The sequence below is a fragment of the Notolepis coatsorum genome (assembly GCF_963971535.1).
Source record: "Notolepis coatsorum genome assembly, chromosome: 3".
Taxonomy (NCBI): domain Eukaryota; kingdom Metazoa; phylum Chordata; class Actinopteri; order Aulopiformes; family Paralepididae; genus Notolepis; species Notolepis coatsorum.
The window spans coordinates 156408356-156433268 of record NC_140167.1 but is presented as its reverse complement, the minus strand read 5'-3'; the positions used below and the strand labels follow the sequence as shown (position 1 = coordinate 156433268).

The window sequence follows — 24913 nt, the reverse complement described above, 5'->3', positions numbered from 1 at the left end:
GTTGTGAAAGGGTTAACCCTTTGTCGTGTGGCAGTGAAAGGGTTATTAGCCTTCTGTATTGTCGCCGTGAAAGGGTTAACCCTTTGGTAGTGTGGTAGTGAAAGGGTTAAAGAGGTCCTTGCGGAGGAACCGCATGTGATCTGAAGCTCCGACGTTCACCTGCGTTCAGGACGCATCGCCCCCCGCTTCCTGTTTCACTCCACTGTGTAATTCCTGGAAGGGAGGATCATGTAGTAACTACTAAACACTAGGCTCATCATCCTCTCTTCTTCCTGTGTAGTTACTGTAGAAGGAGGATAAGTAAGGGATAATGTATAGCTACAAGGTCATTGTCGCAAAATAATTGACCGACACAGAGTTTAGAATACCGAGGCGCCTCGCCGAGGTGTTTTAAACGTAGTGAAGGTCAATTATTTTGCGACAATGACCGAGTATAGCTATTATCCCGCTTATTACATGGCTAACTTACTAACAATATACCTAATTCATTTTACACCATCGACAAGACGAGATCAAATGCAGACGCAGTTGTTCTGTGGCTCCGTCCGCTGTCAGCCCAAATAAAGTTATTATTATCGCCGGCAGGTGTGTGGACTGATTGCACTGCTGCAGTGTGTGTCAGTGGGCTTGATTGCGAACAGCTGCGAACAGCGGTCATTATTGCTCGGCAGAGGTCCGTTATTGAGTAATAACGGACCTCTGATGAGCGCTATTGACCAATCACAATCGAGCATTTCGACGAATGTTAAAACGCCATGTAATAATAATGTAATAATAACTACTAAACACTAGGCTCATCATCCTCTTCCTGTGTAGTTACTGTAGAAGGGGGATAATGTAGTAACTACTAAACACTTGGCTCATCATCCTCTTCCTGTGTAGTTACTGTAGAAGGAGGATAATGTAGTAACTACTAAACACTAGGCTCATCATCCTCTCTTCCTGTGTAGTTACTGTAGAAGGAGGATAATGTAATAATAACTACTAAACACTAAGCTCATCATCCTCTCCTCTTCCTGTGTAGTTACTGTAGAAGGAGGATAATGTAATAATAACTACTAAACACTAGGCTCATCATCCTCTCTTCCTGTGTAGTTACTGTAGAAGGAGGATAATGTAATAATAACTACTAAACACTAGGCTCATCATCCTCTTCCTTTGTAGTTACTGGAGAAGGAGGATAATGTAGTAACTACTAAACACTAGGCTCATCATCCTCTTCCTGTGTAGTTACTGGAGAAGGCTGAGGCCAGAGAGAGGGAGAGAGAGAAGGAGGAGGCCAGGAAGATGAAGAGGAAGGAGGCGGTCTTCAAGAGCATGCTGAAGCAGGCCACGCCCTCTCTGGAGCCGGAAACCCTGTGGGAGTCGGTACGTCCGTTTCGTCGTTCTGTTCAAACTGTTTTTTTAGCTGTCTGGTTAGGGCTGCACGATTAAAGGGGCTATGTACTGCTATTCCTAGCACTATTTGGGCAACTTTACACAATTAATGTTAGTCTATTGAAGACATCTGTAAGTTTTTTTCAAAAAAATGCATTGTTTTATATTTCTAATCAAGTACTCAAAACCATCATTTTCCAGCTTCAAGATTTCAGGCTGTTATGGCCTGGCTCCGCCCATAAGCACTTTGAGTGACAGTCAGCCCACACAGTCTGCTACTGGTAGATTGATTGATTGATTGATTGAAAAGTTTATTAACAGATTGCAGAATGGGTATAGTACAGTACAGCTCAATACATACAATTGTTAAGAGGATGCAGACCTGAGAGACTTTCGTCTTGTTTCCATCAGGGTCCCCCATTTTCAATTCATCATATGACACACACGACATACAGATAGACAGTACTGCTACATCTATACATTTATGACATACCAGATTTTCAAATACAGTACTGTTTGTGATACTAAAAAAATCCAGAAAAAGAGTGTATATACATTTGACATAGAAACTGTGCATTGGAGGTGGGGGGGGGGGGGGGGGTTGGGTAGGGGGGGGGGCACTGTACATTGGAATACTGACATACATTTGACATAGAAACTGTACATTGGAGGAGGTTGGGTAGGTGGGGTGGGGTGGGGTTGGGTAGGGCTATACATTGGAGGTGGGGGGGGGGGGTTGGGTACATTGGAATACTGACAACGCCATGCTTGGACTGAGAGAGAGAGATAGGGGGGGTGGGAGAGAGAGAGGGGGGTGGGAGAGAGAGAGCTTCTTCCAGAGCGAAACCCGACACCTCTGCAGTGCACACACTCGGAGAGTCGGAGGGAGAGAGAGAGAGAGAGAGGGGGGGGTGGGAGAGAGAGAGAGCTTCTTCCAGAGCGAAACCCGACACCTCTGCAGTGCACACACTCCGGAGAGGGTGCCGCGTGTGTCGCGCAGCAGGTGTCCCCCCGCCCCCCAAGTGCCCCCTCTCTCTCCATCTCTCTCTCCCTCCAGAGGGCACGGGCCCCACTCCGCCTCGCAGCTGAGGAAGTGGCTTCCACTCGCTGTCTAGTCTAGGTAGAATGGGGGCGGGCATTAGCTCCAACCACAGAGCCAATCGCATCACCCAGCGGCCGTATGACGTATATCAGCCGTTCAAATCAAAATGGCCTGATTTACTGGAGGAGGAAAGGGGCTGAGCTGAATCAGAGCAATCCGCCAATATGGTATTTAGACACTAAAACACATTGATACGAACTCCTATTACTATAATACAATGCTAGAGACTGAAAAATGACATTTATAGTATGTCACCTTTAATAAAAAATCGCGATCTAGATTCATAGACCTATGCGATCTCATTTCTAAATGATTTTTTGTAGTTTTCTTTTACTTAAAAATGTAAAACAATTATTTAACTTTAAAAAAAATTATTTTACTTTTAAAGTACTTTCATATGTTATGTTTAAGTTTAAGTCAAGCACTTTGATATATGTTATGTTGTCTGTTTAACACATTGGGTGCCACGCCCCTTCCGGGAAGTGCATCTGGCCTTGCCGTCCATTAATCCCATGTAAACGTAGTTGTAGTTTGTAGAGCTAAACCTAGATTTTATAGTATAGCTATGGGTCTAATAACGCCGTCGAGTCTCAGTGACTTGCTTCTGGTCAACGTGCAAAAAACAGATTATTTTTTCATCCGTACATTTCCGTTTTGTACCGTTTTGAATTTGAATATAGTTTGGGTGCTTCTGAGTCATTCCAGGGAAAAGACGCGAAAACTGCGTTTTTGTGTAATTCAATAATAAACACGGTGTCATTTTTCGCCTGATTATCAGATCTTCCTGAAATCAACGCTTTATCATAATTATTATCCTTCCTCGTGCACGCATGCAATGTTGTTTAGACCGGCGCGCCACCCCCCATGAATGGCAATAGCGTATAAAAGAAATACCGTGAGAAAAACGTAGATCTACGTTTCCGGCACTCAACGATCGGGCTACAGAAACGTAGATCTACGTTTTCGGCAACCAAAATGTTAACCCCATGTAAACGCTCAAATTGTTTGTAGAGCTAAACCTATATTTTATATTATAGCTATGGATCTAATAACACTGTCGATTGTCAGTGAGTTGCTTCTGGTCAATTTTTCATCCGTACATTTCCGTTTTATACCGTTTTGATATGAATATAGTTTGGGTGATTCTTAGTAATCCCAGGAAAAAGACACGATAATAGCGTTTTAGTGGAATCCAGTTATCACGTTGCCATTTTTCGCCTGATTATCGAATCTTCCTGAAATCAACGCAAGATTATCGTTATTATCCTTCCTCATGCACCCATGAAATGTGGTTTAGAGCGGTGCCCCCCCCCACACTGCCACCAACGGTACACATTGCATATGAACGAGGGGGGGGCAGCCTCGTAGATGTATGATGGTGACCGCTTGGCTCGCCGGGGTATTTAAACCCCGCCCGCACGACTCAGCTCGGCCCAGATAACAAACCACATAATTTCTAATGGAGTGCAGTAGCTGCCACAAGGCGGTAGGTGGCGGTATTGACCGTCTGCAATCGCAGACACACTCAGAACAGCATGCACAAGGTGCCCTGCTGAATTATGAATGGCAATAGCGAATAAAAGAAATACTGTGAGAAAAACGTAGATCTACGTTTCCAGCACTCAACCGTCGGGCGACAGAAACGTAGTTCTATGTTAACGGCACCCAAAGGGTTAAGAGAGAATGCAATAAATGATTTTATTGAAAAAATAAGAATTGTGTGAGAGAATCATGATCTCAATTTTTAATTTTTTTGAACAAATGTTTTTTTTTTTTTTTTTTTTTTTTTTAACATGACATACAAACCTTTACAGTAGAAATCCACTATAAAACACATACATGCTCTTACTCGTTCTCCCCCCCCCCCCCCCACCGGACCCCCCTTGAATACATCCATTATTCCGTTTGATACCAAGGATTAATAGTTCATATAATGTTTTATCCTCTCCACCACCCCTAACCAGATTTCTATGCTGGCTTCATTAACACTTTGGCTGCCATGGGTTAAATTCATTATCAACCGTAGGTTGCCGGCTCTATTTGTCTATAGAGAAAGTCCCCTTCTTTGCAGGGCTATAACTTTTTAAATTATATTGCTACATTGCCATTATTAGGGCCCATTCAAAGTCCTATATGTATTGTTCATTGTGTAGCAACGTTAAACTTTTTCATTCACATATTCATAGTAAAGTATGGTCTAATGTATAAGTATGTTTTCATCTCTTTCTGCAGCTTTCTCCAGAACGTGATCTATCGCCCCAAATACATTATATTGATGATGCAATACAGTTTTATGGCAATCAGCGCGATATAAAAAATTCCAACTAGACGTACTTCTAGAAGTTACTACACGTCATCTGATGTTGACCGGATGGGCTAGGGGGCGTTTATAATTCCGTGGGCAGCGTTATACCAATCATCTAATGTGGGTCAAATGTTGATAATAGCAGTTAGTATCGAAGACGGTAACTTTACACGCTAAAACTCACCCCAGTCTCCGCGCGCCGTTGGGCGATCATCGTAGAGTAGAAATTTTATCATTATGGGATGTAGATTTACCCGGTCCATCTCCAGCTTGTATAATGGTATATACGTCCAAATCATGTTGTTTATCGAGTTATTGGCAATCGATCGCTGTGTATTGTGACGAGCTAGAATGCCGGGACCTATAGCGAGTGCCCGGAAGTAATACGGCCGTCCAGCACAACCTCTATGGCACTTCCTGTTAAGCGATTGCGCCGATCGGCCACCAGATGGCGCTCCTGAACCGCCAGAGAGCTCAGTGGGTCCTCCTGGTGGATCTCAGGCCAGCGGAGGGGAAATATGAATCCGGTCCCAGATTTTTTAAATATTGATATCAAAGACGCTGTAAAGCGTCTTCGGCAACTTGAGCATGGCCGGGAATGACGTGTTTAAGCGTTTCCCGGCACCCAAAGTGTTAATACCTAGAATTCGTGCGGTAGATATCTCCAGGTAAATCACATCAAGATATGTAAGAATCCATACCCTCCGGCACATTTTATCAGGTTGAATCCAGCGTGATGCTATTAGCTTTTTGGCAGCCGTAGTACCGGACAAGATTAGCCTCTTTATGTGTACAGAGTGTGATACCTGAGAGACATCATTCAGCAGCAATACAGAAGGCATTACAGGTATTGTCAAATACAAAAATCCTGATAATAGTGTGGTTATTTCTTCCCAAAATATCTTAACAGGCGGACATTCCCAATACATATGCATAAATGTACCATCATCACCGTTTGTACATAAGGAACATCGAGAGTTGATGATTCTATAGAGTTGATGATCTCAATTCTTAGAGAGAAACATCGCGATTCACATTTTAGCAATAATCGTGCAGCCCTAATCTATGTTATTGTATTGTGATTCACAATTGTATCCAACATGTGATTTTTCCACAACTAAGTTTAGTTAAGTTTATTTGAATAGGGACAGTGCACATTATTCAACAGTAATGGGACAGAGTACCACCACTGTAAATATGCCAGTTTTAGCTGGATAGCTAGTTTTCATCTGCAGTCCCTAGGCAAGATGTTATATGCCAGGTAAAAACAGAATACATAGACATTTTATACATTTTAAGATGATAATTAAAACAGTATTTGAATATAACTGCATAGTTAAGGCTATAAAATACATATTGGCAAAGTGGGGAAAATACAGAGTAGGATGGGAGAGAATACAATACAGAATACAGGAAAGTAAAATGCTGAGGCAGAACAAGGCAAGAGAGGGACAATGTAACATCAGAAACATGTAGGCAGCAGACAGACATACATCAAGTAACACACACTACTCATGAACTACTAACACACAGACTAACAGGCACATAGAGGGCATATCTGCTTATTAGAGGATTATTTTTGTCTTGATCATGAATGTTCTAGAATCTAGATAATCAAGTACATAAACGTTCAAATGGTCTTAATTATTCTTTGTATGAAGATATTTTAAATGTTAAAGTCTGTTTTTCAACAAATAGATTTTCTTTGCGTTTTATAAATATGTATTTTAATAGTTTTAAGTCTGTGCGTGACTCTGTGCCTCCAGGTCCGAGAACGATTCCTCAAAGAATCTGCGTTTGAGGACGTGACCCTGGAGTCGGAGAGGAAGAGGATCTTCAAGGACTTCATGCACGTCTTGGAGGTAATAATAATAATAATAATAATAATAATAATAATAATAATAATAATAATAATAACAATACACTTTATTTATAGAACATTGTGATCACAAAAAAATAAACTTTTATTTGTAGAGCACCTTTCATACAAGAATTGCAGCTCAAAGTGCTTCACTGCACAGGTTTTTTTATTTTCTTTGTGTAGTTGGGTTGATTGGACGCTTAGAGATGTTTGTTTTTGGTTCATGTTTTTATATTTTTACTGTATCAATAATTGTATGTTCTTCTGTTAATTTAACTTATTTCTTTTATTTTGTTGGTAAATTTATTTACTGTATTAATGTATTTTATTTGTTATGTTGATTTGTGTGTGGACCCCAGTAAGACAAATAAACAGCAGGTAAAAAAAAAGACATAGAAGACCAATAAAAGAACAGCAAAATAGTGCAATTGTGCAGTGCAATAAAACAAGTTAGTAAAATAATTCTATAGTGCAGTTCTGAATGACTGTTTAAAACCTGACAGTCTTTCCTGTTTATCTACAGTTTAAAACCTGACAGTCTTTCCTCCTGTTTGATACCCACTTTGACCCTTTGAACCTCCCATTCAGGGCAAACCTCCCTCAGCGCGCAGTTCCAGGCCTGGGTGCGTGAATACTTTCGGCAGCCAACTTGCCCTTCCGCGTTGCTCTCATTGGCCGCGCGCATGAGCCGCGACGCGCTCCTCAGCCAGAAGCAATACTGCGCTCCGCTTAATTAACACAATTTATACAAATGGAAGTATTCATTACACCGTAACGAATCATTAAAAAAATATACCCTTAACTGGAATATGTTGTGCCTTTACACATATGTTGGATTATGTAATTGGTTTGTCATGACAAACCAATAAAAAATCGCGAATTAACCGGTGGCTACAACAACACACAGTAACTACATGCATCATTGTTTACAATGAACGGTGGGGCCGGACTGTTATATTAAATTAATTGATTGCTGTTTAACGCGTCCGTGTCCAGTCCTTTCGATTAGCCCCACCGTTCATTGTAAACAATGATGCATGTAGTTACTGTGTGTTGTTGTAGCCACTGGTTAATTCGCGATTTTTTTATTGGTTTGTCATGACAAACCAATTACATAATCCAACATATGTGTAAAGGCACAACATATTCCAGTTAACACTTTCAGTGCCACCAGGGGGCGCACGACTTAGTGCTTGAATGCCACCATCCACTTCAATGTTAACGTTAATATCGCCTAATCTATGTTTTAAATGATGGCTATGTTTTTTATCGCTTCATTTCCGTTTGAGAGCATTTTGAAAAGCACCCGTTTTGAGGTAAAAAAAACAGCCCATTCTGGGCCATTCTGTGATAATCGTCTTTTACTGGAATATTCCAGAACGTTGATATTTGTCGGCCTATTTATGAATCGTTTTCAAATAAGCGCTAGATGATCAATATTATACGTACACGCATGCCCATTCGAGGCGCGCGCTGATAATAGCCGTTTTCATTTCCTCATGGATTTTACAGTGAAACCGCTGGAGCACATATCAGAAAAAAGCTTATATCTTCATCAAAACGAGTCTGATTATCCTAACACTGATAACATAGATTCCTTACCTGACATCAGATGGTATCCAACTGGTATATTCCAATTCCTGATCACCATTCGAAAAAATCGATAAGTGTATAGATCTAACGTGTATACAGTAGAACTCATGATCCGCGGCGCTCAGAGGATCCAGAATGAACTCTGGTAACCCCGGCTGCATCAGTGGACTGGAAAATGTGGACTGGAATAATTTTTTTTCCCCATCCATTTTCATTGAGTCCATTCCAAAATCCCTGATGTCATCTGGGAGACAATAGGGGGCGCTTTTTTCACATCTGATCGCCGGCGGTCCTTGGGTAGGCTAGGGTAGGCTCGCTTGATGAAATATGATTTCAGATTGCTTAAAAAAAAATAAAAAAAACCGAGAAATCTCGTGAGTGGTTTTCAACGTAACTATTATAAATCCGAGAAAACTTGTGAGTGGCAATCAAAGTGTTAAGGGTATATTTTTTTAATGATTCGTTACGGCGTAATCAATACTTCCATTTGTATAAATTGCGTTAAGCGGAGCTTAGTATTGCTTCTGGCTGAGGAGCGCGTCGCGGCTCATGCGCATGCGCGCGCTCGGCCAATCAGAGCAACGCGGAAGGGCAAGTTGGCTGCCGAAAGTATTCACGCAGCATGGGTCCCCCACACAGTTTAAAACCTGACGGTCTTTCTTCCTGCTTGATACCCACACAGTTGAAAACCTGACAGTCTTTCTTCCTGCTTGATACCCACACAGTTGAAAACCTGACAGTCTTTCTTCCTGCTTGATACCCACACAGTTTAAAACCTGACAGTCTTTCCCACACAGTTTAAAACCCGACAGTCACAGTTTAAAACCTGTAATGAAAGTTTGATGAATGTTAATAAAATGTTTTTAACTTTCAGCATGAATGCCAACACCATCATTCCAAGGCGAAGAAGCACTCTAAGAAGTCCAAGAAGCATCACAGGAAGAGGTCCCGCTCTCGATCGGTAAGTGTCCTCTAGACTAGATCTAGTTACTCATTAGTAAAAGTAACTTGGCAATATTGTAATCTATATTTATTTTCCCTCTTATTTTTATATTCAGAGTTAATTATATTCTTTACACTGTTTATTTTTCTCATATTTTTATATTCAGATCTATCAGTTTTATTGGCTATATTTATATCTTTCTACTATTACCCTGCCCATAGCTGTACCTCCCCTCCCCCATGCTGCTATGACGCCTCTTTTCTGACCTCTGACCTCTCTCCTCTGACCCCTCTCTGATCTCTCTCCTCTGACCCCTCTCCTCTGACCTCTCTCCTCTGACCTCTCTCCTCTGACCTCTCTCCTCTGACCTCTCTCCTCTATGTATTTAATTTTTTACTATATTTCTTGTTATGTTTTGTTAATAATGTGACTGCTGCAGACAGTACGACAGGCCTCTAAGCATCTGAAGTGAAGCGGACAAGTTCAGGAACAACAAACGACGACAACAACAATGCAGAGTTTCCTTTGTTCTGCCTACCTGAGCCCAGGCGGAGACGCCGCCACCGTGGCAACCGAGCGGGGGCTTCTGGTCATGGCTGAGGAAACGTACAAACAGACCTCCTCCTCTTCCAAGTTCTCCTGGCTAATGTCCAGAGTCTGGAGAACAAGATGGACGACCTCTGGAGGCAGGTTATACTTCCAACGGGGACATTAAGAACTTGTAACATGTTCATCTTCACGGAGGCGACATGGCTGGAACAGCTGACTTGAGGACTCTGCTGTTGTTCCAGAGGGGTTTGCACACGGCCGCGTATATTCCACCGCGGGCCGACACAATGTGCACTCTGGACGAGCCGTTTTAACGTTATCGACGGACGTGAGACTCTCCGACTGGAAGGCTGCCTTCATCGTCGAACAAACGTGGAAGAAAGTATTGCCAAAATACAAGCGGCACGTCAACGCATACAAGCCCCTCCCGCCCGGCCGTTTGGGAAGTCTGACCACGCCGCCGTTCTCCTCGTCCCCTGCCTACAGACTGAAGCGAGAGAAGCCGGCAACGCGGACCGTTCGACGTTGGTCCGACCAATCAGACACTCCTCCCTACGTCACTGTTTTCACATCACGGACTGGAGCGTGTTTAAAGACACGGACATCAATAAACACACAGACACAGTTGTTGGATACATAACAAAAATTTATTGATGACCGTGTCCCATGGATAAACATCAGAACATTCACCCAACCAGAAGCCATGGATGAATGGAGAAGTACAGGCCAGGCTTGACTAGGGATGGGAATCGAGAATCGGAATCGATTGGGAACCGGTTCCTAATTGTCAGATTCCTGGAATCGCATGCCTCCGTGACTATCGATTCCTCTTATCGATGCCATGTTTTTCTGACGGTTGCGCATTAAAAAACAATAACGTTAGCGCCACGCATGCAGCCATAGCAGACTATTTGATTCCTTGACTAGGAAAACCTAAAGGTCTCGATATTGGGACCGTTTTGTGTGTGCAGTGAAAACTGAAAGTGCTTTGCATCCTAGTCATTAATTTACATGGTAAAGTAACGTTAGCCGCTAGCTAGCTAAATAGCCATGCTCATTGCAGAGAGAGACAGAGAGAGAACACTGAGCTGGCCTTTATTTATACAGGTAGGTTATTGCTAACAAATTCTATTTTGCAATAACGACCTGTTGAATGCAACTACAGTTCAATAGATTAAATTAGTTCTCAAATACATTATTTTATTTAATTGTATACCGTAATTTTCGCACTATAAGCCGCACCTGAATATAAGCCGCAGCAGCTAAATTGAATGATGTGTACATATATAAGCCGCACTGGACTATAAGCCGCAGGTGTTTTAATGTTTAATTACCATATGTAAGAGTTTGTGCACAGAGGGGATTGTCGGGAAAGGGATGGCTGTTTGAGGAAGCTCCCATTTATTAACATTTTTGTTTAAACAGGAACGATAGCCAGTTAGCCAGTGCCGGGTATAGTAGGTACCAACGTTAGCTCACATAACGATAGCCAGTTAGCCAGCGCCGTGTACAGTAGGTACCAACTTTAGCTCACATAACGATAGCCAGTTAGCCAGCGCCGGGTACAGTAGGTACCAATGTTAGCTCACATAACGATAGCCAGTTAGCCAGCGCCGGGTACAGTAGGTACCAACATTAGCTCTCATAACGATAGCCAGTTAGCCAGCGCCGGGTACAGTAGGTACCAACGTTAGCTCTCATAACGATAGCCAGTTAGCCAGCGCCAGGTATAGTAGGTACCAGCGTTAGCTCCCATGACGATAGCCAGTTAGCCAGCGCCGGGTATAGTAGGTACCAACGTTAGCTCACATAACGATAGCCAGTTAGCCAGCGCCGGGTACAGTAGGTACCAACGTTAGCTCACATAACGATAGCCAGTTAGCCAGCGCCAGGTACAGTAGGTACCAACGTTAGCTCTCATAACGATAGTCAGTTAGTAGAGATGTTCCGATACCATTTTTCCTTCCCGATCCGATTCCGATACCTAAGCTTTGGGTATCGGCCGATACTGATCCGATACCAGTGCATACATTAAAAAATAAAAAAATAAAAATATTATATAAAATTATATATATATTTTTTTCTTTTTTTTTTATACAGCTACTGTTTTATATATATACTGTTTTTTAGTAGGGATGCTCGATATTGGCTTTTTTACCGATACCGATATTCCGATATTGTCCAACTCTTAATTTCCGATACCGATATATGCAGGGTTTCCCACCCCAAAAAACGGAATAATTTCAGGTAACTAATCATTTCACTGGATATATATATAACAAATATTGTTATTGTTTTTTTCTTTTTTTAAACCGATACCGATATTTTCCGATATCACATTTTACTGCCGATATCGGCCGATAATATCGGTCGGCCGATAATATCGGACATCCCTATTTTTTAGTAATAACTATAAAGTAATGGTATTTATTCAACAACAGGTGATTGTATAGATTAGTATTAGTATCATTAATTGACAACTATCTCAATGAGTTCACCCACGGAATGGTTGTTGGGACAATGATTCCGCACGGACATTATATGTTGTTGCACTCCAGAAGGCTCCGGTAACTTCAGTTAGCTAGTAGAGGCTCTCTTGTGATTTCTAATGCACAATAAATATTCAACGTTCTCTTTTGAGACTCCGCCTCAGACTCTTATCATTTGGCACTAAAAGCTAAACATTGTCACCGATATGGCTGTCCGCAACATGTCAGTAATTGTGTGCGAGAGGTCGATCAGTTAGCCACATTAGCGTGAGCTAGGTTAGCGTTAGCTAACGTTAGATGGAAATACAAACAATGTAACGTTACTGATAAAAAAGTGATTTACCTTCCAATACTCCTGTGCCAACTTGCTGTACTTTGCTTGCAGGTCTGCAGCCATTATTGCTGGATTATGAATAGCCCCAACTTTAGCCAAGGTAACGTTAAAGCTAAAACTAGCTTTCGGTTAGCGCTTCAGCTAATGCTAAATAACACCAGCAAGCGAACCCATCAGAGCTCCCCGTCAACACCCCTCTCTCGGGACGATGGCATTTATTAAGAAAGTATCTGCTGTTAAAATGACAAACAGCATTGACACTTTAATTCACGGTCGATTAAAAACACGTTTGTTTTATAATGCTCACTCAGCAGACCGCAGTGTTGTTGATAAATTACGACATATGGTATCGGAGGCTAGACTTTCGGCGTACTCGCCGATACCGATACCAGCATTTTAGGCAGTATCGGCGGCATTTCCGATACTGGTATCGGTATCGGAACAACTCTACCAGTTAGCCAGCGCCGGGTACAGTAGGTACCAACGTTAGCTCTCATAACGATAGCCAGTTAGCCAGCGCTAGCCAGCACCTGCTAAATCGAATGCCAAACTGATGATATCAGGAGCTATCAGTAGCTAGATAACATTAGACAACGCCTCATGTATTAATAAACTAAAGTGAATAGTTCGTTGACTGGGTCATTTTGTTTAATGCTTCAGTTATGTTGAAAGAGGAGCTCTGAGCTGCTCATGCACTCCTCTTGCCGTAATGGTTTGTTGACGTGGTTATGTGAGGCGGAGGAGGAGGGGCAAGGCGTGACCTGCTGCAGCAGATTTAGGAGTCTGATCTGACGGTCACTGAGGCAGTGCGCCCAGTTAGCTGTAAAAATCCATAGATTAGCCGTACCGTTATATAAGCCGCAGGGTCGAAAAATGGGAGGAAAAGTCGCGGCTTATAGTCCGAAAATTACGGAAGTTAATTTATTTTAAATTGTTTGTATTTTTCTGACATGGGGGCTCAACAATAAATGATAAATGACGATCAGAAATGTCAAGTTGCATGTTGCTATTCTAACCAGCTTAGTTCTGTTGCATTTCCAATTTATTTATTTAAAGTATAAATGTATCAGGAATCGATAAGGGAATCGATGAGAGAATCGGACCGATAAGCAGAATCGATAATGGAATCGTATCGATAAAATCTTATCAATTCCCATCCCTAGGCTTGACGCTCCGACTGCTGCCTATACAGCTGTGGGGACCTGGACGAATACGGGAAGTCCAGGTACCAGCTCCAGCAAAGGGTGGTGAAGTCGGCACAGCACACATCACCAGGACTGAGCTGCTAGCCATGGAGGACCTCTACACGGAAGGAAAACCCAGAACATTCTCAGAGACCACAGTCGCCCCAGCCACAAACTGTTCACTCTGCTACCGCACAAGAACCAGCCGGTTCAGGGACAGCTTTTTCCCCACAAGCCACAAGACTCATGAACAAGGACAAGAACAGGAGATAGCCCTATTAAAAACTCTTGAACACACACACACACACACACACAAGACACACGCACCCTGCACATACACTTTTTCGCAAGACACTTTCTATGTACTCTTTTATTTTATCTTACTACTATTACTTATTGTTACCATTCTTGTATCCATTGTTGTTTCTTAACTGTGTGCACTGTTGAGTCTGACCTCGAAACACAAAAATGTCATTACCTGCAATGTATTGTTGTGTATTTGACAAATAAAGAACTTGAACTTGACCTCTCTCGGAGTCCTATGACCTCTCTCCTCTGACCCCTCTCCTCTGACCTCTATCTCTGACCTCTCTTTCTGACCTCTCCTCTCCTCTGACATCTCTCCTCTGACCCCTCTCTGACCTCTCTCTCCTCTGACCTCTCTCTCCTCTGACCTCTCTCTCTCTCCTCTGACCTCTCTCCTCTGACCTCTCTCTGACCTCTCTCCTCTGACCTCTCTCCTCTCCTCTGACCTCTCTCCTCTCTCCTCTGACCTCTCTCCTCTCTCTCCAGGGCTCAGAGTCTGAAGATGATGATTACCATAATAAGAGGAAGAAGAGATCTCAGTCCAAGTCTCCGTCTGAGCGCTCCTCCAGCGGAGAGTCTGGTCAGTTCACATCATCTTCTAAACAAGCATCTATCCACCCAGATAGTTCAGAGTAGGGTCTGGTTTGCCTAGTTTAGGAGATGTCTGCCGTAGAGACGTCTGTCGGAGCTGAATGTCACTGTTTGTGGCGCTCAGAACGGCAAAGAAATACATTTGAATACTATTTTCTACCGAAGTACATCCACCATACATTATTATGCCTAATTAACTTAGTTCCTACATGAGGTCACAACAAGGTCAGTGTATTATCTTGAGTAACCAGGTCGTGATTTATGCTGCTTTTGAGTTTTTCAAATATATTTTCTATATCTCAGATATCTCTACAGCAGATATCTCTTAAAACTAGGCAAATCACGCAGAAACTATCTGGATGGGTAGATGGCACTCTGCGTGAGGGGGGAAATGTTTTTTTCTTTATGGGTGAACTGCCCCTTTAATTGGATTATTACTTGTCGTGAAATAAATTGTGCTTTTAAAGGTGCTATAGGTAACTCAGCCACTAGATGTCGCACTAGAGCATCAACATAATTATCCTTTATCCAATCGGGTGCATTCCACATGGGAAGTAGGGGGGGGGGGGATACATGCATGCATGCAATATGTAAACAACAACATTCACTTTGGACCCTCTGTATTTTAACACTTTGAGCGCCACTCGCGGCTAATCTCGGGTTTACGATTGTGACGTTGAAAGCCACGTCACGGCTTTTCTCAGCTTTTTTTTTTTTTTTTTAGTAGCGATCTGAAATCATATTGCATCACCCGAGCCTACCGTTGGATATCCAGGGGCCGCCGGCGATCAGATGTGAAAAAAGCGCCCCCTATCGTCTCCCAGATGGTAAATCACCCTTTTGGAATGGACTCAATGAAAATGGATGGGGGGAAAAAAATATTCCAGTCCACATTTTCCAGTCCACTGATGCAGCCGGAGTTACCAGAGTTCATTCTGGAGCCTCTGAGCCGCGGCGAGCATGGGTTATACTGTACACACGTTGGATCAATATACTTATCGATTTTTTCGAATGGTGATCAGGAATTGGAATATACCATTTGGATACCATCTGATGTTGGGTAAGGAATCTGTTATCAGTGTTGGGATAATCAGACTCGTTTTCATCGAGATATAAGCGTTTCCACTATATGTGATATGGCTGTTTCACTGTAAAAGCCATGAGGAAATAATAGCAGCGATTATCAGCGCACGAGCGTGCGTGCGCACACATATACTATCGACCATCTAGCGTTTATTTGAAAACGATTCATAAATAGACCGACAAATGATAACGTTCTGGAATATTCCAGTAAAAGGCGATTATCAGGGAATGTGTTGTTTTTTCTTCGAAACAGAGTGCTTTTCAAAATGCTATAAAAAGGAAATTAAGCGATAAAAACACAATCTGCTTTGCCAATGTTGACTGGAAAATGATTCTTTGATAAGCGATGGGCAGATTAGACACATAGCATAATTTAAAACATAGATTAGGCGATAGTAACGTTACATGGGCCGTGGACCGTGGCATCAACAGGGTAAAAAGGAAAACACGGCGTGGCGCTCAAAGTGTTAACAGGTTTAGCGCCAGAGGTCGCTATGGGCGTTGGGCCGTTGTGTGCCAGCGCTCTGTTCAATGGGAATAAGTTCCGGTATTTGCAGTGCTAAACCTATATTAAATATTATAGCTATGGATCTAATAACAACGTCGATTGTCAGTGAGTTGCTTCCGGTCAACATGCAAAAAAACAGATAATCTTTTCATCCATACATTTCCGTTTTATACCGTGGTGAATATGAGTATAGTTTTAGAGTGATCCTGTGTAATCCCAGGGAACTCCGGCAAACAGCGTTTCAGTGCATTTCATTATAAATCGTGCCATTTCTCGCCTGATTATTGAATCAATCTGAAATCAACGCTAGATTATCGCTATTATGTTTCATCATGCATGCACGAAAGGGTGGGGGGGGGGGGTTCTATGCTTCGAGCGCCACCAACGGCATACATTACAGATACACGTTGCCATCGCGGGGGAAAAATCATTGGATCAACGCAAGATTGATAACATATAGTCCTTACCTCGTCTATGATGTACTGCAAAAAGAATAATCCAATTATCTGATCGCCATTCCAAATACTGATCGCGGTCGTGTGTCCAACGTTCATCCACCAAAACACATGAACCGGCGGTGCTCGAGTGTCCCCAGTCCGTGTGTTATAACGTGACCGAGAAAGAAAACCAAAGCCAGAGGCCCAAGCCAGAGGCTTTCCAATGATGTGCAATACCGGCCGCAAGGCATTAGGCGGTGGTATTGGCCATTTGCGATTTCAGAGCCATTCCCAATGATAACATCAGACTGGATGGATGAATTATGAATGGATATAGCGAATAAAAGAAATAACGATTAAAACCCGACTTTTCTCGGGTTTGGCGCTCAAGCGATGGCGAGTTAACCCGACTTATCTCGGGCCTGGCGCCGAATGTGTTAATGATTACTCTACATAAAATGTTTTATCTATAGCACCTTTAAAATTAGAGGTGCACTAATGCCAACATTCAGGACAGATGAGAAGCTCGCATTACAGGAACAAGTGTATCAGGACATGTTTATTTGCTGAGGGAAGCGCTTGAGAGATACTACGGATATCGTCGTGCACCTCTATTTTAAAATCATAACAGTGTCATGTCTCTGATGTTTCCCTGTGTGTCTGGTTACCAGAGAGAAGCTATAAGAAGTCCAAGAAACACAAGAAGAAGCAGAAGAAGAGACGCCACAAGTCTGTAAGTAAAGAAGGTTAAAAGGTGGATAACTTTTCAGGGGTAGTAGGGGTCTGGTAGGCTGTGTGTTTGCTGACCCCGACCTTTGACCTTCCAGGGGTCTCCGGAGTCAGAAGGGGACAAGAAGGGAAGAGAGAGGGACAGCAAGCGTGAGAAGGACCAGGAGAAAGACAAGGAGAACGACAAGTCCAGAGGGAAGCCTCACTCCGACTCCAAACAGAAGTCTCCTAAGCGGAAGGCTGCCAAAGAAGAGGTGGGTTCTCCTAATACAGCTGTTAAAAGACCTGGTTCAAAGAGGAGGTGTTAGAGACCTGGTTCAAAGAGGAGGTGGGTTCTCCTAATACAGCTGTTAAGAGACCTGGTTCAAAGAGGAGGTGTTAGAGACCTGGTTCAAAGATGAGGTGGGTTCTCCTAATACAGCTGTTTGACCTGGTTCAAAGAGGAGGTGGGTTCTCCTAATACATCTGTTAGATACCTGGTTCAAAGAGGAGGTGGGTTCTCCTAATACAGCTGTTAGATACCTGGTTCAAAGAGGAGGTGGGTTCAACCGTTCTCCTAATACAGCTGTTAGAGACCTGGTTCAAAGAGGAGGTGGGTTCTCCTAATACAGCTGTTAGAGACCTGGTTCAAAGAGGAGGTGGGTTCTCCTAATACAGCTGTTAGAGACCTGGTTCAAAGAGGAGGTGGGTTCTCCTAATACAGCTGTAAGAGACCTGGTTCAAAGAGGAGGTGTTAGAGACCTGGTTCAAAGAGGAGGTGGGTTCTCCTAATACAGCTGTAAGAGACCTGGTTCAAAGAGGAGGTGTTAGAGACCTGGTTCAAATAGGAGGTGGGTTCTCCTAATACAGCTGTTAGAGACCTGGTTCAAAGAGGAGGTGTTAGAGACCTGGTTCAAAGAGGAGGTGGGTTCTCCTAATACAGCTGTTAGATACCTGGTTCAAAGAGGAGGTAGGTTCTCCTAATACAGCTGTTAGAGACCTGGTTCAAAGAGGAGGTGGGTTCTCCTAATACAGCTGTTAGAGACCTGGTTCAAAGAGGAGGTGGGTTCTCCTAATACAGCTGTTAAGAGACCTGGTTCAAAGAGGAGGTGGGTTCTCCTAATACAGCTGTTAGAGACCTGGTTCAAAGAGGAGGTGGGTTCTCCTAATACAGCTGTTAGATACCTGGTTCAAAGAGGAGGTGGGTTCTCCTAATACAGCTGTTAGAGACCTGGTTCAAAGAGGAGGTGGGTTCTCCTAATACAGCTGTAAGAGACCTGGTTCAAAGAGGAGGTGTTAGAGACCTGGTTCAAAGAGGAGGTGGGTTCTCCTAATACAGCTGTAAGAGACCTGGTTCAAAGAGGAGGTGTTAGAGACCTGGTTCAAATAGGAGGTGGGTTCTCCTAATACAGCTGTTAGAGACCTGGTTCAAAGAGGAGGTGTTAGAGACCTGGTTCAAAGAGGAGGTGGGTTCTCCTAATACAGCTGTTAGATACCTGGTTCAAAGAGGAGGTAGGTTCTCCTAATACAGCTGTTAGAGACCTGGTTCAAAGAGGAGGTGGGTTCTCCTAATACAGCTGTTAGAGACCTGGTTCAAAGAGGAGGTGGGTTCTCCTAATACAGCTGTTAAGAGACCTGGTTCAAAGAGGAGGTGGGTTCTCCTAATACAGCTGTTAGAGACCTGGTTCAAAGAGGAGGTGGGTTCTCCTAATACAGCTGTTAGATACCTGGTTCAAAGAGGAGGTGGGTTCTCCTAATACAGCTGTTAGAGACCTGGTTCAAAGAGGAGGTGGGTTCTCCTAATACAGCTGTAAGAGACCTGGTTCAAAGAGGAGGTGTTAGAGACCTGGTTCAAAGAGGAGGTGGGTTCTCCTAATACAGCTGTAAGAGACCTGGTTCAAAGAGGAGGTGTTAGAGACCTGGTTCAAATAGGAGGTGGGTTCTCCTAATACAGCTGTTAGAGACCTGGTTCAAAGAGGAGGTGTTAGAGACCTGGTTCAAATAGGAGGTGGGTTCTCCTAATACAGCTGTTAGAGACCTGGTTCAAAGAGGAGGTGGGTTCTCCTAATACAGCTGTTAGAGACCTGGTTCAAAGAGGAGGTGGGTTATTTTCCTAATACGGCTTTAGAGACCTGGTTCAGAGGGTCTTCAAGGTTCCCTACCAACTACCGTACTTTTCGCACTATAAGCCGCACCTGACTATAAGCCGCAGCAGCTAAATTGAATGATGTGTACATATATAAGCCGCACTGGACTATAAGCCGCAGGTGTTTTAATGTTTAATTACCATATGTAATTAGCATTGGGACACAATACTGTCGGACAAATAACACGAATTAACTCATTCACAAGTTGTATTAAGTTTGGCAAATAAGGGAACAGATAAATAACATTTCAATGCAGTCAAAAAAGCAATATTTTGATTTTTACATTTTCGGGTTTGGTCACGTCGAGTCACATATAAGCCGCACCGTTATATAAGCCGCAGGGTCGAAAAATGGGGGGAAAAGCCGCGGCTTATAGTCCGAAAAGTACGGTACATGAAATCTATTTAAAAAAAAATCATACATAGTTATATGCAGGTGTATAAGTAGGTATATAAGATTATATGCAGGTATAGGATATATATATGCAGTAAATATAAATATCTAAATGTGTATATACACAGGCATTAAAGCCTTCCGTCTTGAGACTGATATCCGTCAATTTGATTCGGAGTTCCGTCATTTGTCAGTCGTGACTGATTTTAACCTGGTATAATATGATTTGTAGATGCATAGAGATTGAAACTAAATTGAGCCAATCAGAGGCGTCAAATATGAAAAAGGGCATTTTGACCAATCAAACATGAGCTTGACGTACACACACGCTACGCTGCTCGCAGTGCCCTCCCCCTCCCCTCACAGACCCGTCTTGTCAACATCCTCTCATTCGCTCCGAAGATAGCAAGCGTGCAGGTCCTCTTTTAACACCACTGAAGCATTAAACAATGGCCCAGTAAACTATTCACTTTAGTTTAATACACAAGGCATTGTCTAACGTTATCTAGCTGATAGCTCATAACATAATTGAAATTCGTTTTTGCAGCTGTGGCTAACGTTAGCTAGCTACCGATCTTCGGCTGTCTAACGTTAGCTACCTAGCAACTGTAGCTAGCTAATACGGTCTGCGCTGGCTGGCTAACTTTTATGGAGCTAACTAACTGTACAAATCGATGTGATTGGCTGAGACTGTATTTTGTACGGTTGGCTACCTGGCTGTTGTGGATTCGGGTAGCCAGCTAGCAGCTAACATCAACTCAACATCAACACTCTGAGCTAGTTTGCCGACAGCAATGTAACAAACAATATGGTCCGTGCGGAACCCTTATCCCCAACACATAGTTCCATGTGTGAATAATGTTGAGCCACCACAAACGATGAATCCAAAGTTTAATATAGTAAGAATAGTACTAGGCTATATTATAACACATCTTTGCAAGTAGATTACATTAGCAAAATGCCCTTTTGACATGTAGCCTACATATTCATAATCATGAAAGTTTATTTGGAAGTATTTTATATTTTGTACTTAGTTTTAAAGTGGTCAGACAGTTCCCTCTGTGTGTAATAGAGACAGTCTTCACACATTCATAAATAACACTTACAGAAAAGCTTATTGTGCACTGTAATAAAATACTTTGTTCAATGGGGGATTTTTTATGTACCGAATACCGTGAAATCGTGGTAATTTTGCCCAAGGTTATCGTACCCTCAAAATGTCATACCGGCACATGCCTAGTTACACTATAGGCTACACTACTAGGTCTACACTATACTATAGTTTAAAGCTACTTTCACTGTTTTACTGCATTACAGTACTGTTATATTGTAATTTTTATATATATATTGTTGGTGCTCCTTACATTTTGGTGGGTGCTCCTACATTTTTGCTGGTGCTCCCAACTTTTTGAAGTTGGGAGCACCAGTGCTACCAAGTAAAAAATTTAATTTCGAGCCCTGCATAATTTGAACTATACATAACTTGAACTATAGACAATACATAATTTGAACTATACACAATACTGAATTTGAACTATACACAATACTGAAAAGTTACAGTATGTAGATTTGTTTATTTGTATGACAAAGTCAGTCAACCCTTGCATCAGTTAATTTAATGAATTGAAAACAGCATTGATATTACGTAAAAGCAAACTGGCAATAGAAAAGATGTTCAAAATGATCTAGTTCCCTTAAAACGCTAACGCTATTAAATAAAATAGTAGTGGAGGTTAAAATAAGAATATGACTTGGCCTGAAAAAAGTTCAGTCAGGAGATATTTTTTTTTGCTTTAATCCCTGTATACAGCACTGTTGTACCTGCTATCAGAGTTATATGGGTCTATAGCAGTGGTGCCCAACCAGTCGATCGCGATCGACAGGTAGATCGCGGGCTGATTTCAAGTAGATCTTGATTAATAAAATGTGATTATTAAAAAAAGAAAAAAGATTTTTTTTTTTGCTAAATCAACTCTTCCTCTCCTTGTTAACTACAACAAGCAATGCTGTTTGTTATTTAAGATGAGGTCGGACTCGGCACTGACAGATTTGTGTTCATTATGCTGCTTTTATAAAGCCTCAAATGACGGCTTACAATATACAATTTTGGCTGGTAGCTCTCGGGCTAGGTGGTAAATAAAAAAAGTAGATCTTGGTTCAAAAAAGGTTGGCCACCCCTGGTCTATAGTATGAGGTAGGTAGTTGTGATTACTAGGATTAGAGAGTAGACCATATGAGTATTAATCATTTATTTAATGGGCTGGATGGTATTCGGTCATATTAATACTCGGGACTTTTCTAAAATGCAAAAGCTCAGAATATGACTGTTCATTATTATTAAATGTTAGTGCAGATTATTTCACTATTTTCTATCGCATAGCCACAATTGGAATGTAAATAAAACTTTTTTTATTTTTATTTTTAGTAGTTTTATTCAGTCATCACACACAATACAATATGCACAATCATTCAACAATCTTTGATTTAGCAGTGACTGAAAAAGTACAGGCTGAAGCATAATGCTTATACATGCCTGTCCTATATTCTTAACATAATTAACACATTCTGTGCCACGCCTCTTCCGGGAAGCGGCTATGCTCATGCCACCCATTAAACCAATGTAGTCAGTCACCTTGTTTGTAGAGCTATAACTATATTATAGCTATGGATACAATACTATAGTCATTTGACACTGGGTTTCTTCCGGTCAAGATGCAAAAAAGAAGAAAAAAAATCCATTCATACCATACGTTCTCGTTTTATACCGTGGTGAATAGGAGTGGTATTTCGGAATGATCCGGGCCAATTCCTGAGAGGCTGGTTATAAGCCGCAATGTGTATTATACCAAATCCATTCGCGTTTTGTCCCTACACATGCTACGATTAAAAAATCAAATGCATATGATCGGTATTATGTTCCATCATGAATGCATGAAAGGGGGGGGGGGGGGGGGGTAGTTTTTCGATGCTTTGATCGTCACCAACGGAATACGTTATGGAGTAGCGTTACACACATACGCTCGGATCGCAATGACAACATTCTTGGATCAACGCAAGATTGATACCATATAGCCCTTACCTTGACTAGGATGTACCCCGAAAAGAATATTCCAATTATCTGATCGCCATTCCAAGTATTGATGTCCATCGTTTCGCCAACATAATCCAACACAGATTCGCTCGATACTGCCGCCTGGTAGGATGCGGCCGGTACTGCACCTTCGGATTCCCAGTATGCATTTTTCAGATAACACACAGCTCCCTGAGATTGAATAGGGTATTCAAATCGGGAAAAAAGTAAAAACTACCCAGAAACGAGAATCTTCGTTTATGGCACTGAACGGTTGCGGCCCAGAAACGAGAATTCTCGTGAACTGCACTGAATGTGTTAAGACTCAAACAGTATTATAAAAAAATAAATATGAATAATAATTCACATTTGTAATATTCAAAAATAGCTATACAAACCTTATTATTATTATTATTTTACCAAATGTTTCTGTCTCTGTTCCTCCAGGGTGGCTGGGACACATCAGGCAGTGAGCTCAGTGAAGGAGAGCTGGAGAAGAGGAGGAGAACTTTGCTGGAACAACTGGATGCACCGTGATTGTCCTCTCTCTGTCTGTCTCCCTCTGTCTCTCTCTCCTCCTCAGCCAACATGCATTCCCCTCCATGCTCACCTGACTGTACTACACACACACACACACACATGCCACGCTGGATCCACTGTGTGGACATCTCCCCCGTGACCTGGTTTCTTAAAGCTAAGGGTCGGGGACCCAAAAAGAAGGCCGCCTTCTAGTGGGTCACATGACTAAAATAGTAATGTGTTTGCGACGTGTCCTGCCCCCCACTCCTGAACTGCCATGACATTCAGATCAAACTGTCAAACTAGCCGTTGAAGATCAAATCTGATCTAGCATCAGTTTGCCGTCTTCAATACGAGTTAGACGTCCAGCGCGTTCGTAGAGGCGCCTCTCATTTGGGTCCCCGATTGAGCTTTAAGAAACCATGTATGTTATTGTATGATGATGACAGTGTGCTACTGTACACTTTGATGTCAGAAAGCCCTTTTTTTTGTTGCCTTCATTCTGCTTCAGATATATTTTTAGTCTGTTGTACATGTTTGTTTTTTTTGCCCAGTTTTGATATTGAATTAATATCATATCGCCATAGTGACCACAACAAAAATTGGCGGATCTAGAAATACTGTTTAGGAAAAAGATTTGGAAACTCTAGTTGACTAGTCAATATTTCTGGTTAAAATGTTGCTTTTTTTTAACTTAATCGGAACTGTATGTCCAAGATCTTGATTTGAGCATTTGTTATAAAAAAAATTATAAAATGAAAAAAAAATCCTTAGAGACATGTAATAAAATACTATTTCCATTGAGTCTTAATTTGTATCAATATTTTATTTCACATTTGAAAGCAATGCTTTCAACAACTCATAGCATGACAACAAACAACATTTATATTTAGTGTAAATAGTTTATTTGATCATGTTCATTGCAAATCTCAGATCACCTAACTTAAAATAAAGTTATGTAAAGTATTTTGTAATAAGCACACAATGCCTAAAATACATGTCTGATGAGGAAAACATAAACATGCCAGTATTATCCAGTCAGAGTTGGAAGCTGACAGACCGTGGGACTCACATAGGAAATAAGAGATGAATTTGTAGTACATGCTTTAGTGGAGAGTAGGTTCTAAAACTTTCAGTTTTTATCAAGTTTTTTTTTATAACCAATCTATAAAGATTTGAGAATGTATGTTATATCAAAAATACTTGCAGTTGAAATGTATATTTGGAAAGGCTCTGAAGAAGCCTGTTTGTTTTAATGCACATCTACTGTCCATATCTTTTAAGAATTTCACTATGAAATAGTATCTCAATAAAGGCTTTTCAACTTTCGGACAGAAGAGCACCATGGATCTTTTTTCTGAATTATATTTGGACTTGATGGAACTGAAGGTGAACCAACCCCTAGTGGAAAACC

The 24913-nt window shown here is 41.9% G+C and overlaps 1 protein-coding gene across 4 annotated transcripts in view; it reads left to right on the top strand.

Annotated features, from left to right (window-relative positions):
* The window catches only part of prpf40a (PRP40 pre-mRNA processing factor 40 homolog A), a 123620-nt gene extending 98792 nt beyond the window's left edge, over positions 1–24828 (top strand). For 2 of the 4 annotated variants that reach the window (XM_084310734.1, XM_084310733.1), the window contains exons 20-26: positions 1231–1368; positions 6551–6646; positions 9113–9199; positions 14530–14623; positions 17334–17395; positions 17490–17645; positions 23428–24828. In XM_084310734.1, the coding sequence (XP_084166860.1) occupies positions 1231–1368; positions 6551–6646; positions 9113–9199; positions 14530–14623; positions 17334–17395; positions 17490–17645; positions 23428–23517 (723 nt within the window). In that variant the 3' untranslated portion in view covers positions 23518–24828. Of the gene's footprint in view, positions 1–1230; positions 1369–6550; positions 6647–9112; positions 9200–9620; positions 9871–13716; positions 14238–14529; positions 14624–17333; positions 17396–17489; positions 17646–23427 lie in introns of those variants that run through there. The other 2 variants (XM_084310736.1, XM_084310735.1) reach the window with 2 other exon arrangements.
* The last annotated feature ends 85 nt before the right edge of the window (positions 24829–24913 follow it).